At 34.3% G+C, this 20,665-nt stretch overlaps 1 protein-coding gene across 5 annotated transcripts in view; it reads left to right on the top strand.

The window, feature by feature from the left end:
- The window catches only part of INPP4B (inositol polyphosphate-4-phosphatase type II B), a 910,680-nt gene that overhangs the window by 728,882 nt on the left and 161,133 nt on the right, over positions 1-20,665 (top strand). For all 5 annotated transcript variants that reach the window (XM_074275067.1, XM_074275068.1, XM_074275070.1 and 2 more), the window contains one exon: positions 13,679-13,856. In XM_074275067.1, the coding sequence (XP_074131168.1) occupies positions 13,679-13,856 (178 nt within the window). The remainder of the gene's footprint in view (positions 1-13,678; positions 13,857-20,665) is intronic.

The raw sequence follows: 20,665 nt of genomic DNA, 5'->3' as shown, positions 1-20,665 counted from the left end.
GCAAATAGTGATCTTGGGATCACTATTTAATTGATATCTTTAAATAATGAAAAAGTCCTACCAAAAATTACTGTTAGGACAAAAAATCGGTGGTCACAGGTTTTGCACTACTAGAAATTAGGGGGAAAAGCAATTCTGAAGACTGTCCTCATCATGCTTAAATTTCAGAGAAATAACAAACGTATTGGCCAAATATTGAATGAAAATTTTAACCCTGTCTATTGTTTTCTTGAGATTGATATTCAGATTATGAATAAATTGTCTTAGGAAATCAATCTTAGCTTCTAATAGTAGGAATACTAACCAGAAACACAACTTTAAAAGACATCAAAATTACTATATGCTAAATTTAAATAAGGGTCAGGGAAATACAGGTATTTATCTAATAAGTTGCTAGATCATTGACCACTAATTTAGTTACAAAAGATTACACATGATTTTTTAAGATTTTGTATTTCTCTCTTCTTATCCTGTTTAACATTCTATATATTTCAGGATAATCACTTTGTATAATCATAGATTTAGGACCAGATATGGGGTCTCTTTTCATTTTCATATGAGGGAAACACTCAAAGACCATAGGTTCAGAGAAATCCATCACTAAAAGGTAGGTCAACTGTGGTGCCTTTTTTTTTTAACTCATAAAACTAAATAGAGAAATTAAGATTTGCCTTGATAGACTGCTACAGTTCCTAGAAACTTGGAGATACTGGTTTCTCATGACCAAAATGAAGGTCACAATAGTTCCCTACTAAACTACAAGAGGTCCACATGAGTATGGATCAAATTAACTTTGTATCAATGGTTTTCTCATTGGTATCCTAATAAATGTGTTTTGCCTTTAGTTGACTGGTTGAATGTAGAGCCAAACTGAGCTCTAAGAAAGTCTTCTTAACAAGACATAAATTACGAATTTTAGAGTGGCAATGAGTAAAATGCTTTCTAAATTCTAAATCCTTATAAATATTAGGTAGTAGTTTTAATAGCAGGAACAATAATAATAGACGTGTAGTACATATTAAATTGTAGTAGTAATAGTAGCTGCAGCAGTAATAATTACGAGCAGTATTACTATTACTATTATTTGGAGCAATGGTAGCACTCATAGTAATCATCATTATCATCATAGTATTGGTATAAATAGAAGTAGTAATAACAATGGTGGTGGTAGTCACAGAAGTAGTAGTACTAGTAGTAGCAGTTTAAAGAGATAGGTTTATTATTAGACAGGTTATTTTTAGCAAGCATATCAGATGTGCAAAGAGAGAAGGATGATGTATAATTGAAAGTGTGATAAAGAGAGGGAGTTTTTTCTTTATGTTTTAAAAAAAGAAAGTAATCCGGAAACAGTTTATTGTTTAAAGATTTCTTTTTTGGAAAGTTATAGAAAGCATTTTGCCTCTGCTGTAAACCACATTTTCTTTAAGCTGCCATGCTTAAGTCAATTCAATTAGGTTGCATTTTATCCAAGAACAAAGTCATGCACTCTAGTTAAAGAGGGAGCTTTCTGTAATAAATATAATAAAAAATGAAAACAGCTTTCTATTAGCCTAACTGTGTGTTCAATATCTGTCATACCAAAGACAGAAAGCAGCTGAAATGAGAGCCATTTAGCACATCTATTGCCAATAAAACTTTTCTGTAGAGAGATTAAAAAAAAAAAAAAAAAGCTACACTGGACAGGATCTCAGCCTTGGAAAAGTTAAAACGAAAATGTTACATTAAAAAATAGAGATGGTTGACCCAAATGGAACAAATATTCGTAGCACAAGCAGAATTTATGACATGAAAAATCTGTGCAGCAAAGATTGGGGAAGCTATACATTTATAGATGCTAACTCTTTCTTTAGCATTATAGGTAAGAGGTTTATTTTCATTCACTTTTCTAAATAAAGTTTGAGTGTCTACTTGTAAGGAACATTAAGTAGGGCAATAGATGAAATAGAATATTTAGCCTCATACTGCTTATAGTCCAGTAATGATAGATATGGCATGTATATATAAACAAAGGGAGATTTCCTGGAGAAAGGTGATTTTTGAGCAGGGCTTAAAAAATGAAGGAAGAGTTTGAAAGAGATCTAGAGCATCCCAAAGACAGGAAAGACATGAAGACAAGGAAGTGAGTGAACAATTGTCATGGCTATTGTGTAGTTAATGGGTCCAGTTTGGCAGAGTCAGAAAGTACATGAGGATAAATCACAACCTCTCAGCTGTAAGAGATCTCAAAGGTCACCTAATCTACCATGTATGTGAGCAACCATTGACTGTTCGGTATCCACCACAAGTTATCCTTTGTTTGAAGACCTCTTGTGGTAAGGGAGAGGGGGTGATGGTGGTCATGGTGATGACTATTTCCCAAGGGATCCAAAAAGTCCAAAGTGGAAGCACTACCAAAGAGACTTCTTAGGAAGATTTCCCCCTGTTCATTAAGTTGAAATCTGTTGTTTTGGCAATATTCACCCATTGCTTCTAGTTCTTATCCCTGATTGATGTCTATAGATGAAAACATATCCTCAATTATTTTTTTTTTCCTAAAACAAGATGTTTTGTATATATTTTAATCTTACAAGGTTCCTTGATAGACACAATACAGGTAAGCTTGTGGATCACTTTCTGGTTTTTAGTGAAATAAAAAGCAAGAAGACTCAGTTGGCAATGTCTAACATGAAGTTAGAATGAAAGAGGAATTCCCTAAAGAAAATGAAGTCCTCTAGATGCTCGCATCATATTGGAAGGCATCAAGCATTGGAGCTGCATGGATCTAATCTGTGTTCACATGAGAATTCTTTTGTTACTTGAAGACATCTCTCAGTTCTCTTTTTCCCTTCCCAGACCTTTTCTTCTCTAGGAAAAAAAATCCTCTAACTATGTGACATAATTTCAAGCATTAACACAGTTGATATACTTGTTCCCACATATGAGATCTATTGCCTCCATAGTTCTGGCTCACCCACTATGTAAAATTGGGTTGAAACTTTATTAAAAAAACAACTTTATTAAAGTTATGGAAACTTAGAATTAATGTATAATCTAAGATTTACCTTCATTTATGCTTATACAGGTTTGCCCATTCCCACAGAAACCCTAAACTGCTAAGCCACAGTTCTAAGAAAGAAGTGAAAGAGAAAGAAGAAAAAGACTAAGTTCCCTTCTTTCCTTAATACTTTTGCAAGTACTGACAAATATTCCTTTTGGACTTCTAAGAATATAATAACTAGAGTACATTTAAGTGACATTGACTAAGATGAGACGAATTGGATCTCATGCACAGTAATATTGACCATAGCTAACGTGCCTCTTAGAACTGCATTTTTGAACTTAGAAAAATTTCTATGGAAGTGAGACTAGACAGAGGTGCTCAATGCAGTGTCTTTAATTGCCATGTTTTAACTCACTCAAAGGGAAAGTGTTTCAGGTGAGAAACTTGTAAGAAAGAAGTGGTCAAAGAAGGAGGTAAGCAAAAAGAGATCTGGTTTATAGTCTTTAGAAAGACAAAATTATGATGGATAAAGATTTTTGTATGATTCAAACTGTGGGGAGGAACCAGGTGTTGAGTAAAATAGGTTTAGACTCCCAGTGAGAAAGCTATTCTCTATGTCTGATGTCCACAATATACCATGGTTCATTCTCTTCATTGTTTGATGAACGATGAATTCCTGCTTACAGGAATAAAAGAATGAGCTGTTGATAGTGAGAAGCTGGCTCACAGACATATCCGATTGCTCTGTCATCTCTCTTGTCATAGCCCATTATCACCAAGACATAACTTAGACTGGTTTTCCATACATGATCACTTTTGGTTGCACATACATTAGATTTGCCCCTGTATCCTTCTCCTTCCAAAGAATCTGCCCTTAGAGCAAACTGTTAAAAAAAAATAAGAAGAATTATCAGATTTGCCAAAAATTGAATTAATTAGCTGGGGTAGCTGAAATTGCCTAATTGCCTAAATCTGACATCATATAGGATGCTCCACCCTTCTTATCTGATAAGAAATGGGCTCTTGAACACCTCAGCAAATAAGCAAGCTTAATTTCTTCCCCATATTTCTTCTTTGAGCTAATCTTATTCTTTGTAATTAGGCAACATGCATTTCTAATTGTTTTATGGTGGTGACTCTTTTCATTTATATTGTAGCATGCTTGTCATTTTCCAGGTTTTGTAGATTTCCCTTTGCATTAGATGCATTTTTAATGCTTCTTTCTATTTATCATCTTACTTATTCTTTAAAGCATAAAAAGTAATATTCCATTACTTTCATGTACCACAATATTACTACTTCAGTGTGTGTGTCCTTTCTTTTTGTTAGTGACCTTTTAGTTGTATATATCTATGAATATATTCAATAAAATTCTCTGAATTCATTGGAATCTCTGGGTCAAAATTAATATCTTAGCTGCTTTATTAGTATAATTTAGAAACTGCACTCTAGAATAGTTGTGCTAATTCACAGGTCTACCAAAAAATGTCTTTCTTTCTATAATACCTCCAGTACAGCATTTTTTTTTTTTTCATCATTGCTAATTTTCTTTGTGTGGAATGAAACCTGGGATTTATTTATTAAATTTATATTTGTTATTTTGGTCTGGAATATTTCACCATCTGGTTGTATATAGTTTAAAATTCTTCAGACAACTGCTCATAACCTCTGTTGAGAAACATTTTTGATTTTATATTTTTGTTATATTTTTTCTTTATGGTGCATACCAAAGCTTTTTCAGGGATAATCTGTGTAAAGGTTTCTAATAAGATAATGGGAGGAATTAAAAAAAAAAAAAGAACAGAGTGGAATTTATGGTACTCCAAGATATGGGTATATTAAATAAGGACTTCTGTTAAATTTATTATTTTTTATCAGTTGTCCACCAATATTTTTCTATTTTCCATTTCTTGCTTTTTCCTTCTTTGCTTTTTTAGCTGTCTTTCTATAGACTGTGTACTGAATCAATTTCCAAAAACATCGTGAATCCATTTCAAAAAATAGATTTATAAATTAGATTTTGTTCCTCTGACCAAATTTTATGGAGAGAGAAACTGAGGCTCAAGGAGATTAAGTAACTTGGCCAAATTTACTGCAGCAAGATGTACTTGTTATTCAATTGTTTTTCATTTGTGTTAAACTCTTTGTGACACCATTTGGACTTTTGGCAAGATATTGGAGGGGTTTTGCCATTTTCTTCTCCAGCTCATTTTATACTCTAGTAAATATCTAAAACTAGATTTGAACTCAGGAAGATTAATCTTCTTGACTAAGTCTGGCACACTCTCTCCTGAGCCACCAACCTGAAAACCCTGTACCTCTCATCTGTCCCCCCAACCAGAGATCTTTATTGAGGCATTAATTATTACAGGAGGTCCCAATTTGTATAAATAATGTATAATGTGAAGTAGTTTTATGATTGAATTCTCACTATTTGAAATTATAATTGTATAAAATATCATGATGGATTCCAGCCCAATGGAAATACATTATTTGACTTTGAGTAATGTGGACTCCTCAGGGAGCTCATTATGTGCATTAATCGGAACCCCAGCTTAAATGCTTTTGAAGTCATGTTACCAATGGAGCAATGTGATATTTTATACTGGACAGTCATTTGGGAATCCTTCAGTGTTCTTGAGGCAGTGTGACCTTGAAATATTTATATATTTCTGACATATTTGAGTTTATGATGAAGGTAAAGGAAAAATAATTTAGACACGCTGTCTTTTGTTTTGATTTTGCTCATACTTCCCTTTGTTTCTGAACTAAGTTAAAGTGTCCAAGTTAACTTATTGGGCTTTTGCTGCAACATTTTGTTATAGCCTATTTATAACTATCATTTTTAAGCTAAGTCTGAAGGAACCACATTTATAGGCATGGAGAATACACATTCACAGGATAACTGAGGCAAAAAGAAAACAATTTGAATTAGGACTTGCATTGATTACAACTGCCTTTTTTTAATTTCTGAGTTTATAAGATATTTCTATATTATAATAACTGTAAATAATATAATATAAATATTATTATAATATAATAATATAAAGTCAGGAAAATGCTTTGCGTTCATTATTTCAGCTTTTTGATCTGAGTACTACAAGTATCAGAGAAGAAGAAACTGAGGATCTGAAGGGTAATGATTTGCCCATTCTTACATATTTGTCATAGGTAAAATTTGAACTCAGATCTTCCTGATTCCAAGTCTAATAATCTGTCCATTGCTGCTTAGTTTATCATCATCATTATTGTTATAATTGTTGCTGTTATCTTGTCCTTACCTTGTATGGTGGAACTCCAGTTAATGTTCTGATAACCATGTGCAGTAGATACAAAGTATTGTGAAACTTCTTAAGATAATCTTTTATGGACACTGTGAAAACAGATTCAAGGAATGGTGTGTTACTTAATCCTGTACCAATAGTGTTTGGATTTCCTCTTCTTGGTCTCTATATTTTCCCAGCTCTCTGTTATAGTTGGGAGGTTATAAGTTTTTTTCAGTATGATGACAAGCATTTAAAATATTCTTGGATTTTTATGGGTCAATATTCTCCCTGGGTAATACTTGGCAACGACTTTATCTATAATGATGCCCTAGTTCCAGTTTGTTTGAAAAATCGACTAGTATATTTTGAGATTTGTATTTTTATTTTGGGATTTGTCATCTTTTTGCTTATGAAGAAAAGTGAGTCTCTAATGTACAATAGTTATGGCTACTTGACTGCATCTTTCTTGGTAGGAAGTAGATACTAAATTTCTGCAACCTATAGAAAGATATGGGCTTATTTCACAGACTCTATCATATTCTTGTATAAATAGACAGTTATAATTAAATCTGGGCTCTTTCCTAAATAGTGCTTTTTAGGATTAAACTTTTAATTCACATATGGCATAGACACTGAACAAGACAGTTGTCTTGGTGCCCACTGACTACCTCTGCCTCCAGTAAGTCTTATCTCTTGGTTATTGACATTAGTTGGCCTTTACTAAAGCGCCTAGAGTTTTGAAATAATAAAGATTTGCATCTGGTCTAGTTATTTTTCTTTCTCTCAAAGGTAAATCACAGTCACTCACTAATATCTCATTTTAAGAACCTCATTTTTGTTCAATCATTTAAGTTGCTTCTAATACTACTTGGCCCTTTTGGGGGGTTTTCTTGGCAGAGATATTGGGGTGATTAGCCATTTTCTTCTCCAGCTCAGTTTTTAGATGAGGAAACTGAGACAAACAAGATTAAATGACTTGAATAGGATTGGATAGCTAGTAGATGTCTGAGGCTGGATTTGAACTCAGGAAGATGAGTCTTCTTGACTCGAGGCTGTGCTCTACCCACTGCACCACCTAGCTGACCAAAGAATATATTAGTCCTCATAACATATTTGTAAGTAGGTCTGTGCTTAGACTTCATGCCCAGAAATACTATTTCAGTGACTGCCATTTGCATTTGAAAATCACTAAAGTGTGACAATCTTGCAAAGAAAAAAAAAATCTCTTTATTTCACTTTTTATTTGCTAGTAAAATGTCATAATAATAACTGAAATGTGCAATACTTTAACATTATTTCTTTTGCTCATTTGAGGATCACAATAAACCTGTAATATCCTATAGGTATTATTATCACCAATTTACAGACTAGAAAAATAGAAGCTGGGAGAAGTTAAAGACTTGTCCATGCCAGGAAGTGTTCCCAAGGCTTCCTTATCCCAGATCCAGAGTGCCATCTGCTATGTCACACTACTTCCATTCAATAATTTGTAATCACCTATTAATATAGTACCTTTTTCTGGCTGTGAAACTAGCACTTAGTTTAGCAGTTAGGATTTGCATAATTAAGTTTAGTTTTATCTAATATTTAATAAATTCAATCAAGAAACTAATCAGGTGCTTAGTATGCATAAGGGATTATGCCAGATACAGAGGGATATGAGAAGGTAAATAAGGAAATTTATGATCTAGTGGGGAAAATAAAATTGCATTCATGTAATTCAAGTTAGCATATGATGTGTCATAAGAAATTTATAAATTAAATAATACCAATAATAGCTAGTATTTATATAGTGTTTCACCATCTGCAAAGCATTTTACATATGTTATCTCATTTGATCTACACAATCACTCTGTGAGGTAGCTGCTCTTATTATTCCTACTTTACATATGAGAAAACAAAGGCCATATCACATATGGAGTCTTGCATTTAAAATGGCTTCTGTGTTTTAGGATTGTTATTGAGAAGTTTGAAAGACTTCCAGACTAATGAGAGGTTTCACATTCATTTCATTTATTGATGGATTAAAAAGTATGGGGATTATTCACTTGGAGAAGAGAAGGCTTAGAGGTGTTGTATCAGTTACCATTAAGCTTGATCTAGTTGAGAATCAAAGAGTGAAGATTTCTTTCTTTTTATTCATTCATTCTTTCAATTCTTTTTAGGAGTAGAAGTTTCAAAAATAAAGGTATAGCCTTGTTGTAAAAATGAACTTCTTAATGATGAAAAGCATTAAAAAAGTAAAATGGGGTAAAGGAGGAGAGTTCCTTCTACTTTATCCTACATCTATAAGGAAAGACTGAATTAATATTTATCAGTTATGTTGAGAGAACATCCTTCTTCAGATATCAGTCAGATAAGAAGACCATGGACCCCTTGACCTCTGAATTCTAAGATTCTAATATTTCTGTTAATTTCTGATTTGAAAGTTTAAACATTTGAGATGACTGCAGATATAGAATGGGACTTTCAAATACTGCAAATTTTCAAATTTGGACTCACTTTAAAGTTTCATACCTCTATAAAGTTGAACTTAGCTATATTCATTTTTTTAAATTAAAGCTTTTTATTTTCAAACTATATTCATAGATAATTTTCAACATTCACTGTTATACAATCTTGTATTCTAAATTTTTTCCCTCCCTTTCCCCCACCCCCTCCCCTAGACAGCAATTAATCCAAGGCTATATTCTGTATTCTTTTTTATCTTGATTAATTTATATCTATAGCTATAAGACATATACCACATGTTTAAAAAAGGCAGGACAAAATGGGTTTCTGAATATTTATGTATGCTCAAAATTATTTTGTGAGTTGCAATAATTTCCCCTCCCTATATTACCTTATTTTTGTTCTGGATGCCAATATAGTCTTTTATTATGAAGATGAATCTTGAAGCCTCCCTAGTTAAAATGTTCGTTAAAAGGATGAATGAAACACAGATACCTAGGCTTCTAGGTATCTAGAGAAGATACCAAAGGAGCCTCTTACAGATATCTTAAGCCCGAATTATGCCTCTGTTCTGTGGCAGTAATTGGAGAATATATGAAAGAGGAAGGAAATGCAGAAAGGACCGAGTAAGATGAAAAATTAAACCAGGACTAATGAAAAGAGAGTCAGAACCAAACATGAACATGAAGGAAAATAGAAAGTTGGCCTAAAAAAAGAAACAGCAGAACTGGGATTAGGTAGAACTGTACCTTTTTTAGGCCTGATGAATTCAGTACCATGTCAAAGGATCAGGAGTTTAGAAAACAGAAAGCTCAGGTAAGAAATATTGTCAAAAGAAATTTCAATAGCAGAGAGGGAAGTCTGAAATCAAGATGAAAAAAATGTCAGTGGTGAAAGGAATAGTGGAAGCAGGACGAGGTGCAGTTGCAGTTTTAATAAATAAGAGCAGAACTTGGAATGGAGGTGGAAGGAAGCTACTTGTGGCAGTAATCAAATACATTTTTTAGAATGGGATAAATGAGTTTGGAAGATGATAGATGTGCTGAAAAAGAGGCCATAGAAAGAAAGTAGAAGGCTATTATAGCCTTGAGCATTCTCCCTTTCAAAGAACTTGCTATATGTATGTGTTTGTTTGTTTGTTTGTTTGTTTTTTGAGGGGGGTATGTCAATTCCAATTACAGGATGATGAAAAGCCAGTTCATGGTGATGGAAGTATCCATTAATGAGAAGGAACCATGGGGCAATTGAGTTCACAGTCATTTCTTCTCCACCCTGGCTGTTTTTGGTGGATGCCCTGCTCTCACTCTCCTATCCCCTCCATCCTCCTAATTTACTCAGCCCTGATTATCTATTTTTTTTTATCTTCACCTTTTCAGCTGCTACAAAAAATATAGGATGATTTCATTTGACAAGGTCTAGGACTCCAAATCCAAATTAAGGAGAAAAAGAGATCAGTGATTCACAAATGGGAAATCTCTCATCCAAGTCTATCTTATTGTCCAAAGTAATAGAGACTATTTACAAACTTTGTTGAAAAAAAAATAGTAGCATATTCTGTCCTTGAGGATATACTTCCATTCTACTGAATGAGACACAAAGGGTTATTCAGATATTTAAAAATAAAGTTTATGCAAAGTATTTCAGAAAAGAGTAATTAAATATTTTGGAGTACTAGTACATCCAGTAAAGGATTCCTGAGAAATGCTTTGGAAGAGAGAGATGCTAAGTGGTAGAGGTAAAGAGGGAATGAATTCTAGATATGGAGACAATTGGGCTTTCTCTAAAACCTCAATACAAAAGGAGGAAACTTGGCAGAAACTTGGCAGATACCAGGGGAAATTAATCATTACTGTGCAGCTAATTTCATTTCACCTTATTTTCCCTCTTTTCCCCCTTCCTAATAAGTTTATATGTCACTTGTTTTAATATTCATGAGTATAAAAGTATCTATCTCTCTATCTATATATATATATACACATATATACATATATGTATATATGTATGTATATGTACACACATACACACACAGCTTAAAATGGGTTCCGATCCAGGTGAATGAATGAAAGAAAAACAGTATAAATGAAACAAAGGAAGAAAACATAAAAAAAAAAAGGTTAACCCAAAAATTGTAGAGGAAAAAAGAAGAAAACAGGGAGACAAAGATATATAAGGAACTTTTTCAAGGGAATTCAATAAACATTATGTTCCTTCTATGTGCTAGGCACTATGCTAACCGGGGAATATAAAAGCATAAGATTAATACTAAAAATAAAAAGAGAACCCTAAATATCCAGTAATTCAAAGGCTAAGGAGGGAGAGAAGTTACAAGCCATTAAGATTAAGAAGGACTGAGAAAGGATTCTTCTTTGTTTTTAAATTTTCAATTGTATTTTATTTTTCACATACATGTAAAGATGTTTTTAACATTTTTTAAGACTTTGTGTTCCATATTTTTCTTCCTCCTGCCTTTATCTCCCTCCCTCCCCAAGATAGCAAGTAATCTCTTATAGGTTAACTATGGCAATTGAGAAAGGCTTCTTGCAGGAGGTGAGACTTTCACTGAGAAACAAAGTGAAGATTGGATGGTTGAAAAGAGAGAGGAAGTTCCAGATGAAAACTCAGTATAAATGTCCAGAAGTTGAGATGTTCAAAAAATAGTGAGGAAGAAAATGTTAGTGGAATTCAAAATAAAAGAAGACTGGTCAGGAAGGAAGGGTCCAGGTTGTAACATACAATGGAATGGCAAAGAGAAGATGATTGGAAGTCACTGGTATTTCTTAAGTCAGGGGTGAGATTGATGTGGTCAGATTTGTGCTATAGGAAGGTCAATTTGACAACTGAATGAATGATGAACTATAGTAGAGAGAGACATGAGGTAGGGAGCCAACTAAAAGGCTACTGTAATTGGTCAGTGATGTGGGACTGTGTTAAGGTGGGAGCAATGAAAGAAAGAGAGAAGGGAGAGTGTAATATAAGAAATAATATGAAAGTGGAAATCTGAGGTCTGGGCAACTAATTGAGTATATAGGAGATGAGAAAGCTGCTGAGAATGCTGCCTAGGATGTGAGTCTGGGTGACTGGGAGGATGGTTGAATACTTGATAGTAAATAGAAAAGTTAGAGTTTTGAGAAAATATAATGAATCTAATTTGGGGGCGTGTTGAGACATCTGGTTTGATATAGCTCATATGCAATTGGAGATATGAGATTGGAGGTTGAGAGAGAATTTAGGGTTAGAAAAATAGGTTTGTGAGTCATTTGCAGAAAGATGATAACTGAATTCATAAAACTGATAAAACCACCAAATTAAATAATAGAGAGGGAGAAGAAGAAGAAAAAAGTCCCAGGACAAAAACCTGTGGAATACAGCAGGTTTGAAGTATGCAAGTTAGTCCATCTATGACTCTATGACTTTGCCCAGGCTCCCACCCATGTTTGAGTAGCATTCCTCCTAGCCTCAACCTCATGGAATTCCTATTTTTTACAAGGCTCAGTTCATATGCCATCTCCTCTAGGAAGCCCGGCCTGATCCCACTAACGCTCAACTCATGCTCAACCCAACCCATATTACTTTGTTCCTACAATAATGGTTGTTCGGACATTTTCAATCATGTCCCCTTTATATTATATTGTGTTTTTTTTTTCCTTTGGGGGTTTTCTTGCAAAGACACTGGAGTGGTTGCCATTTCTTTCTCCAACTCATTTCACAGATGAGGAAACTGAGGCAAACAGGGTGAAGTGACTTGCCCAGGTCATACAGCTAGTAATTTTCTGATGGTGAATTTGAATCAGGAAGATGAGTCTTCTGTATGTATATGTGTATATATATGTATATACATACATATAATTATTTATACATATGCATATATCTGTATAAATATGTACATATATAATCAATACTTAATAATTTAATGTATGCAATATAACATAATATATAATAATAACAACATAATATGTAATATATAATATAAATTATATATGTAATAAGGAGCAGGAAAAACTTTCAGCTCACTGGACTTTATCCATTAAATATATGTAGACACACATGCAATGTACATAAGTGTGCACACATGTACAATCTATCTATTAATTTTCTGTCTGTTTTTTGGCCCATTAGAATATAAATACCTCAAAGGATGCTTCGTTTTTTTCTTTACATCCTGAACACTTAAAGCATCATAGGTAACATGGTAGAGACCTAAGAAATGCTTTTTGAATAACTGAATGAATTTATGAATGGGTCTCTTAAGTGAGAAGAATATCTTTATTCTTTCTCACTGGAATGTCAATATGTTTCCATTGCTGGATAAAATTGGTTGAGGTCCAGTGAACTAGAAATAGTGTCTGCTCCTTATTATTTATTTGGATTGATTACCGAAATACACACACACGTGTATGCATATATGTGTATACATACACACATATACCATTGGCCATTTGAAAATTAATGATCCACTTTTCTATAAGGGAGGAGGAAACCAAATCACTACTGCCTCACATGCAAATATCTCAACCACTTAGGGAATAACACGTAAGGGCAAAACTAAAAGATGCATCTTTTTTCTCTGTGGTCATCACAGATCTCTGCGGATCATATTTTTGACATTAGATCTCTTTCCTTGAACTCTCCTACCCAGACCCCCTGCTTGGTAATAGAATCTCTTGCCCCTTAAACCAGAATTTTTGGTCTTAGAACTAATAGCCAGAATACCATATTCTTAATTACTGTTCTAAACTGGGGAAGAAAGTGCTCATCCAGAATTTGCACTAGAATTTTGCTGCTGTTGTTTTTTTGCCCAAAAAGTCATCTTTTTAATAAAATTCTGAGTCAGGTTCTAAAATTCTAAATTAAGGGTATGCCCACTGGCTTGGTGGATGAAGAATGATGACACTGAGCTTTCCAGGTCTGTGCCATCTGGTGTTGGGGCCGCAAAGATCTGGCACTCTTGGATAACTTCATCTTTCTACTTCTTGTTTTTCAGTACTGGATACCAGTTTATTTACTATTCACCTGAAAACACAGCAAAAGCAAAGGAAGTCCTCGGCAGCATCGATCAACTCCAGCCCCTTATATCAACTCATGCAGATGGGCTGCTTAATTCTGCCAGCCAGCATTCTCCAGACAGCCTGAAGAATTCTTTAAAGATGCTTTCAGAAAAAGTAAGATTCAAATCGTAGCTAGACTGTGTAGCATGGTGGGGGAAGGGGGGGAAAAAGAGAATAACCGAATCCCTACTGAGCTTTCTTCCTATATGAATTGCCAATCATAGCAATGGGAAATGTTAAATATGCTCGTTTGAAAAATAATCTTTAAAGCATTACTGAAAGATGAGAAGGGACTAGTCTTATACCTGATTCAGATAGTAGGGAGTATTTTTCCCCACACAGCAAATGAAACCTGTTAGAGACTCAGATTTATTTTCTCTTTTCTTATCATTACTGTCATTTCTTTCCTTTGGTATTGGCTTTGGTGACATGAGTGAATTCACATTGGAATCTTTTTTATTAGTTTTATTCCTTTACTATGGTGATCATCCAAATTGAATAAGTATGAACAAGTCTTTATGAAAATAGAAATGTCTTCACATTCAAAACAGAGAAATAAGGGTGCCTTATCTTTGATCCTTGCTCTCTCAACGACTCAGCATATCTTCTAACTGCTCTCTGCTTCAGTTGGAAGGCTAAGTATCTTCCAAAAAGAGACTGGATGACAGTACCATAGATTTGGAACTGAAAGGGTCCTTCTACATCCCCTCCTCAGTGCCACATGAAGTAACTGAGGCTCAGCTAGAAATTGTGACTTGCCCAAAGTCACACAGATGAAGGTAGCAAAGCTGGGATGCTAATCCAGGTCCCTTGACTCCTGTACTTTCTGCTATACCACATTAATAAATATTAATTTAATGTTTGTGAAAATGTGGAAAGGCAAGTTGCCTACAGAGATTAAAAATAGTCTTGCAAGACGTTGGAAGCTCTTAGGACTCAGGATGTCTGTTTTAGCTCTTTCTGAGGGACCACATCCAGCAAACAGCAAGGAGAAGCAATAAGATAAGCCTGACACCCCAGGGAAATTAAGTCATTTGTCTGAGATCATAAAACTAATAAAGAGCTGAAAGGAAATTTTAATAAACTCAGGTCTTCTGACCCCAAAGCCAGTTCTTTTTCTTCTATGCTATGTTGATTAATATTAACATAATATTGAAGAAACTATGCAAAGTAGAGCATCATTTTCTACTAGAGATTTGTATAATTGCCTCCAGAGATCAAAAACAGTTTGCCCTAACAAAATATGTGCTTCAGGTCTCCCTGAAGACTGTGTTTTAAAACATTGGCAAGGCAAACTGCCCCATAACAGAGAGGATTCCAAGGAAACGAGAAGTTATAAATGTGAAACTAGCCTGGTGCAGTGAGAGTGAAGTCCAGGTAGTAGACTGTATTATAATAAGGACACATTTATGTGGATAGCTTCTGGGGAGATAGCCCCTGTGAAATGATATCCAAGATAGCTCTGGGGGATGAGAGTATGGCACCACAGTAAAGCTCCAGTGTAATTCTTGATAATTCCTTTCTAGCAGCTTCCTGGGTGTGAGAATCCATACAAGTTGATTAGACTTTGTCAATCTTGTTTATCTCATTGATAATACAAGGATAATAATAGTACCAATGGGATATGAGGCATATAAATAACAACAGGATATAAATAATATGAACACCAAAAAGTAGAATTAAAAAGTGCCTCAGTTTCCTCATTTATCATGGTGATGGACTCAAAGGCCTCTAAGGTTTCTCCCAGGTCTCAAACTATGAATCTTTGATCCTATGAATATAGTGAATGGGATACATAAGAGAACATAGTAAAAGTAGCATTGACTAGACTTGGCAACTGTTTGGAGACAAAGCAAAATGGAAAAAGAAATCATTGACAATCCTAAGGTCTTCCAGAAGGAAAATGGCACCATCAATGAAAATTGGGAAATTAGAAACAAGGAAAGATTAATTAGAAAAGAGAATGAATTATGACAAGTTGGCCTTGAAATACCTATAGGAAATCCAATTGTAAATGATAGACAGTAATATATAGAGAGAAGAGAGACTAAGGTTGGATACATGGACTAGCTCATCCTCTGGATAGAGATGACCATCAGACCTATAAAAGATTATGCATGGAAAGCCCTTTACAAAAAGTAAAGATCTGTGTAAATGTGACCTGTTAATATTATTATTCAACTTCTTAATAATGAGTATTTAGCACCTGTGTAAGTTTGCATGTTTAAGAGATAAGTCTTCTTGTTACCATTAGTGATGATATAATATTTCTCAGCTGTCTGAATTTTTGGAAATAGAATGTGATCTGAAAATCCTTCAAAGGTGTGTGTGTGTGTGTGTGTGTGTGTGTGTGTGTGTGTGTATGTTTGTGTTTGTTGTGTGATGAGGCACTACACACACAGAAACTCATTTAACACATTAGCTTTTTGCTGCTTATAAATATCTACAGCAGAGGGCAAAGGAGATAAAAAAGAAAAAAGTTGTTTCAAGACAGGAGCACTACATGATGAAGGTGGGTTGGGAAATCAAATAATTAGGGCTCTTTGTTGGATTTCTTCAGCCTCTTAGATTCTGTGAGGTTTTTCTGGGTGCACCTAAGCTGAAAATTACAGCCAATACCGTATCCATGCAGTGATTACCAAGCAGTATTTATATTCTTCCTGTGCACTGGGCAGGGATTTGTCATTTCATACATCATTTACAACTTACTGCAGTGAGTGATTCTTTTAGGGGGGTTATTTTTCTCCTCATTTAATTCGGCTGTGCCCAAACTTTTCTCCCCTCCTTTTTCTTCCTTTGACTAGATTTCCTTTACCTACCAACAAATCTGTCTGCACTTGAAACAACAGATTTTTTTTTTAAGTTTTCTGTGTTAAATATTTTTTTTCTATGATTTCATATTAAGTTAACCAAATTCTGCATAGCATGATTTCTGTTGGTAGATTTCAGCAATAAAAAAAGAGATGCTCTATTTATGTAATGTAGCAATACTGGTTTGGGGCAGAATTCACTATGTGAACATCGTGTTTTTTGTTTGTTTTTTAGTATAACGTAAGGTGCAGTAGAAATAAGGTTTTTCAAATTTTTGAATTCTGTATCTATGGGGAGAGAAATATGGAAATCCTTACCTCATTGATCTATTTTTTAAAAATTATTTCTTTAAGGTAGAACAGATATATTTTGGTCATCAGAGTTAGAGCTAGAAAAGGACCTTAGAAGTCATATAAAGCAACCCTCCTAAGTTAGAAATGAGGGCAGAGAGGTAAAGCCTTTTGCCTAGTTTCATATTGCTTGTAAACTCAGGAATTTATAATTTCCCTACTTTAAGTTCCCGTCTGTTTCCACTAAATTACCTTATTCTTCACAAGAAATTGGCTTATATTTTTAATTTTTAAACAGGTGGGAGGAGCTAACTCATTTGTATAGACTCACAAGGAGATTTAAGATGATTATAATTTTAAGGAATAATTTTTTGAAAATTTTTCTCTAGACATAAAAGCTTTTGTCTAATAAGAGAATTCACTTTTTACCTATCATGATTTTAGCATGACTATTAGCTAGACAATATATAGATAAGCTCCTTCTCTTAACTTTATACAATTTTAACATATCTTACCCTTGCAATGAGAAGCTTAAAAATATTTTTTTAAATTATAGCTTTTTACTTACTAGACATATGCATGGGTAATTTTTCAGCATTGACCCTTGCAAAACCTTCTGTCCCAACTTTTCCCCTCCCCCAGATGGCAGGTAGACCAATACGTGTTAAATATGTTAAAGCATATGTTAAATACAATATATGTGTATATATCCATGTAAAATAAACCTAAGAAGGAAATCAAAATTGTAGAAGCTTAAAAATCTTAAATGCATTTAGTCCTTGGCAATTAAGGAGGAAAAAGAACATACATAAGTAGTGTCTATGTTACCAACGTTATTTAGCTATAATGTATATGAATCAGTTATTTGATGAATAAATGAGATTATTTTGTAGCAGCTTTGGTAAATTTTACTAAGTCAATCTTTATAACTGTTAACAATATGGGCTTTACTCTGCCATAAATGAGACTCCTTAAGAAAATTATTAGATTTGGTGGTACGGTAGATAGAGCACCAGCCCTGAAGTCAGGAGAACCTGACTTCACTTAACTTCCTCAGACACTTAACATTTCCCAGCTGTGTGACCCTGGGCAAGTCACTTAAACCCAATCAGGGGGAAAAATAGTGGATTTGAGATTTCCCCCCTAATTTTAAGTTCGCATAAGTCATTTAAAAAAAATTCAAAGAAATTTTACTTTTGCTGACAAATGTTAAAGCTTCCAACTATCCTGTGAAGTAATATTATTTTGTTCCTATTCTTTGGGTAATTTCCTTATATTCTACCTCTGCCTTTTGAAATCCTATCCATTCTCCATAGCCAGTGTCATATACCACATATAAAAGTAACAATGCTTTACTTGTTCCCTACTTCCCAGCTAAAACTGATTAATCTTTTGTCTGATCTTTAAGCACATTGTGCTTCTGTTGAGCAATTTTTTAAGCTCCTAGTCTAAGGGAGGAAGAATAATCAGCATATGAAATTCCTAGCATGGCAACTGCCTTCAGTGGTGCTTATTGGCAACTAATTTTTAAGCTATACTCATTTATAGGCACCTGAGTAACATAGTAGATGGAGTTCTAGGCCTGAAATCAGAAAGACTCATCTTACTGAGTTCAAATCTGGCTTCAGAAATATACTAGCTGCATAATCCAGGGCAAGTCCCTTCACCTTGTTTGCTTTAGTTTCCTTATCTATAAAGTGAGCTGTGGAAGGAAATGGCAAACTGTTCCAATATCTTTGCCAAAAAAGCTCCTAACAACAAATTTATTTTAGAAACTTGACTGGAGGCACTGAGAAACTAAAGAAATAACACTTGGTCACCTAGCTAATGTTTCTGAGAGACATAGCTTTGATCTAGATCATCCTGACTCCAAAGTTGGCCCTCAATTGATTGTGTAGATTTTCTGGGGATGTGATCAGATTTTTTTTTCATGTTATACATTTCTTTTCTGTATCTTGTTAATACTACATTTAAATACTTCTGCTATAGACGCAGATAATATTTTTATTATTATTTTCTTCTATACTTAGACTGGTAATTTTTGGCTGTAATACAAAATTTTTCATTTCCAAAAAAAAGGGGCTCTTAGAAAATAAACAGAAAATTGGACTACTACCTATACATTACAGGTGTTCCCATTTAAAGACAAACACACATAAGTCACAATAGTTTTCAGATTCCTTCTAGAAGTATCAGTGCATAATTGCAATCCATTTTGATATCATTGAAAGTTCTGTCTTATTTCTTGGATACTGCCTGAGGAAGACAATAGACCATTCTATTGCTGTTCTTAGGCTGACAAATATCTGCCTCATTGCCCCTGAGCAAAGAATCACCAACTACTCTTCTCTTCTACTATATCATTTCTGAGGAGGACAAATAGCAGAACATCTATTTCTATCCTCTTCAGAGAGAACCTCAAATCTGATTTTAAGCTATAATTCTCTTGCTGTCATCTTCCTTGCTTTTCCTCTCTGTGCAGACTCCCCTACTCTGACAAGAGCCAAGTCTCCTTTCTTTGACCTCATATCCTTTTGTTCTAATTGAGAACAACTTTTTGAGAAACTTCCATTTCTCCGACAACCTGGAGTATATAGAGATGTTCTTTGATTCTTGTCCCCTTCTTCTTCTGGAGAAAGAACACTATATTCCAGGAACACATATAAGTTATTCAGTTGTGGTAGAAATATAAATTTGAAATATATGATACAAGTTAATGTTACAGTTCCTTTTATTCATGGTTAAGAGTTTCAATTTTGGATCTTGAAATTATTTGTAGGTACTTATATTTTAGCTCTTAGTACTTGCTTATTTTTTTTAACAGGCACAACCTCATATAAAATTCTTTTATTTGGTACAGCAACTCCACAGGCCTGGCCACATCCATTTCTCAGCCTTGTACTATCCTCTATTTCACAGATGTACTCTACTTAACACTCTAATAATTGCTTAATCCTCTATTGATTCCATTAACTTTCCATTCTGCTTCTCTTTTGGGACCTTCCAATAAGATTCCCAGACTCAGAATCCCTTGGGTGCTGTATATACATTGGATAGAAATGTTCTTTAAAAATAGAGAATGGCACCAATTTTAAATATTTTTGAGGGGAAAGTTATGAATTCCTAAATAAAATTAAGTTCTTCAAATAAATGATGTGTCTATATCCCCAAGATATTACTCCATTTTTAAATAGTACGTAAGTTGGAAGTGGTGAGTTCCAAAGAGGTAACTGTTGAATCTGGGGCAAGATTCATTCATCTTGAATGAATCATTGAACTTCACTGTGGGTAGGTTCATTTTCCTGACTGGTACACCAGTGAGAGTGGCTTAGACATTTTACAATCCCTCTGATGGTTCTCATTCTTGTATGCCCCAGAATGTAACACATAGAAAAATAAGTAACCTGGGTGATAATGAGTCTGTTGAATGAAAGATTGTTTGATTGGATGATGACTATATTGAGATAATCATACATACATCAATTCATGTAAATCTTTCCAGGTCTTTTGAAAGTCAGCTTGTTCATCATCTTTATAGAAAAATAATATTCCATTACTTTCATATACTACAATTTATCCAGCCATCTCCCAAATCAGGGGCATCTTCTCATTTTCCAATTCTTTGCTACCACAAAAAGAGCTGCTACAAACATTTTTGTACATGTGGATCCCTTTCCCTCCTTTATGATTTCCCTGGGATACGACCCAGTAATGGCACTGCTGGATCAAAAGGTGTGCAGTTTGATAGCTCTTTAGGCATAGTTCCAAATTGCTCTCCAGAATAATTTTACAACTCCACCAATAAGGTATTAGTGGACCAGT

Source organism: Sminthopsis crassicaudata, chromosome 6, assembly GCF_048593235.1.
Source record: "Sminthopsis crassicaudata isolate SCR6 chromosome 6, ASM4859323v1, whole genome shotgun sequence".
Taxonomy (NCBI): Eukaryota; Metazoa; Chordata; class Mammalia; order Dasyuromorphia; family Dasyuridae; genus Sminthopsis; species Sminthopsis crassicaudata.
The sequence above is the reverse complement of the archived record's forward strand: the minus strand, read 5'-3'. Positions and strand labels throughout refer to the sequence as shown.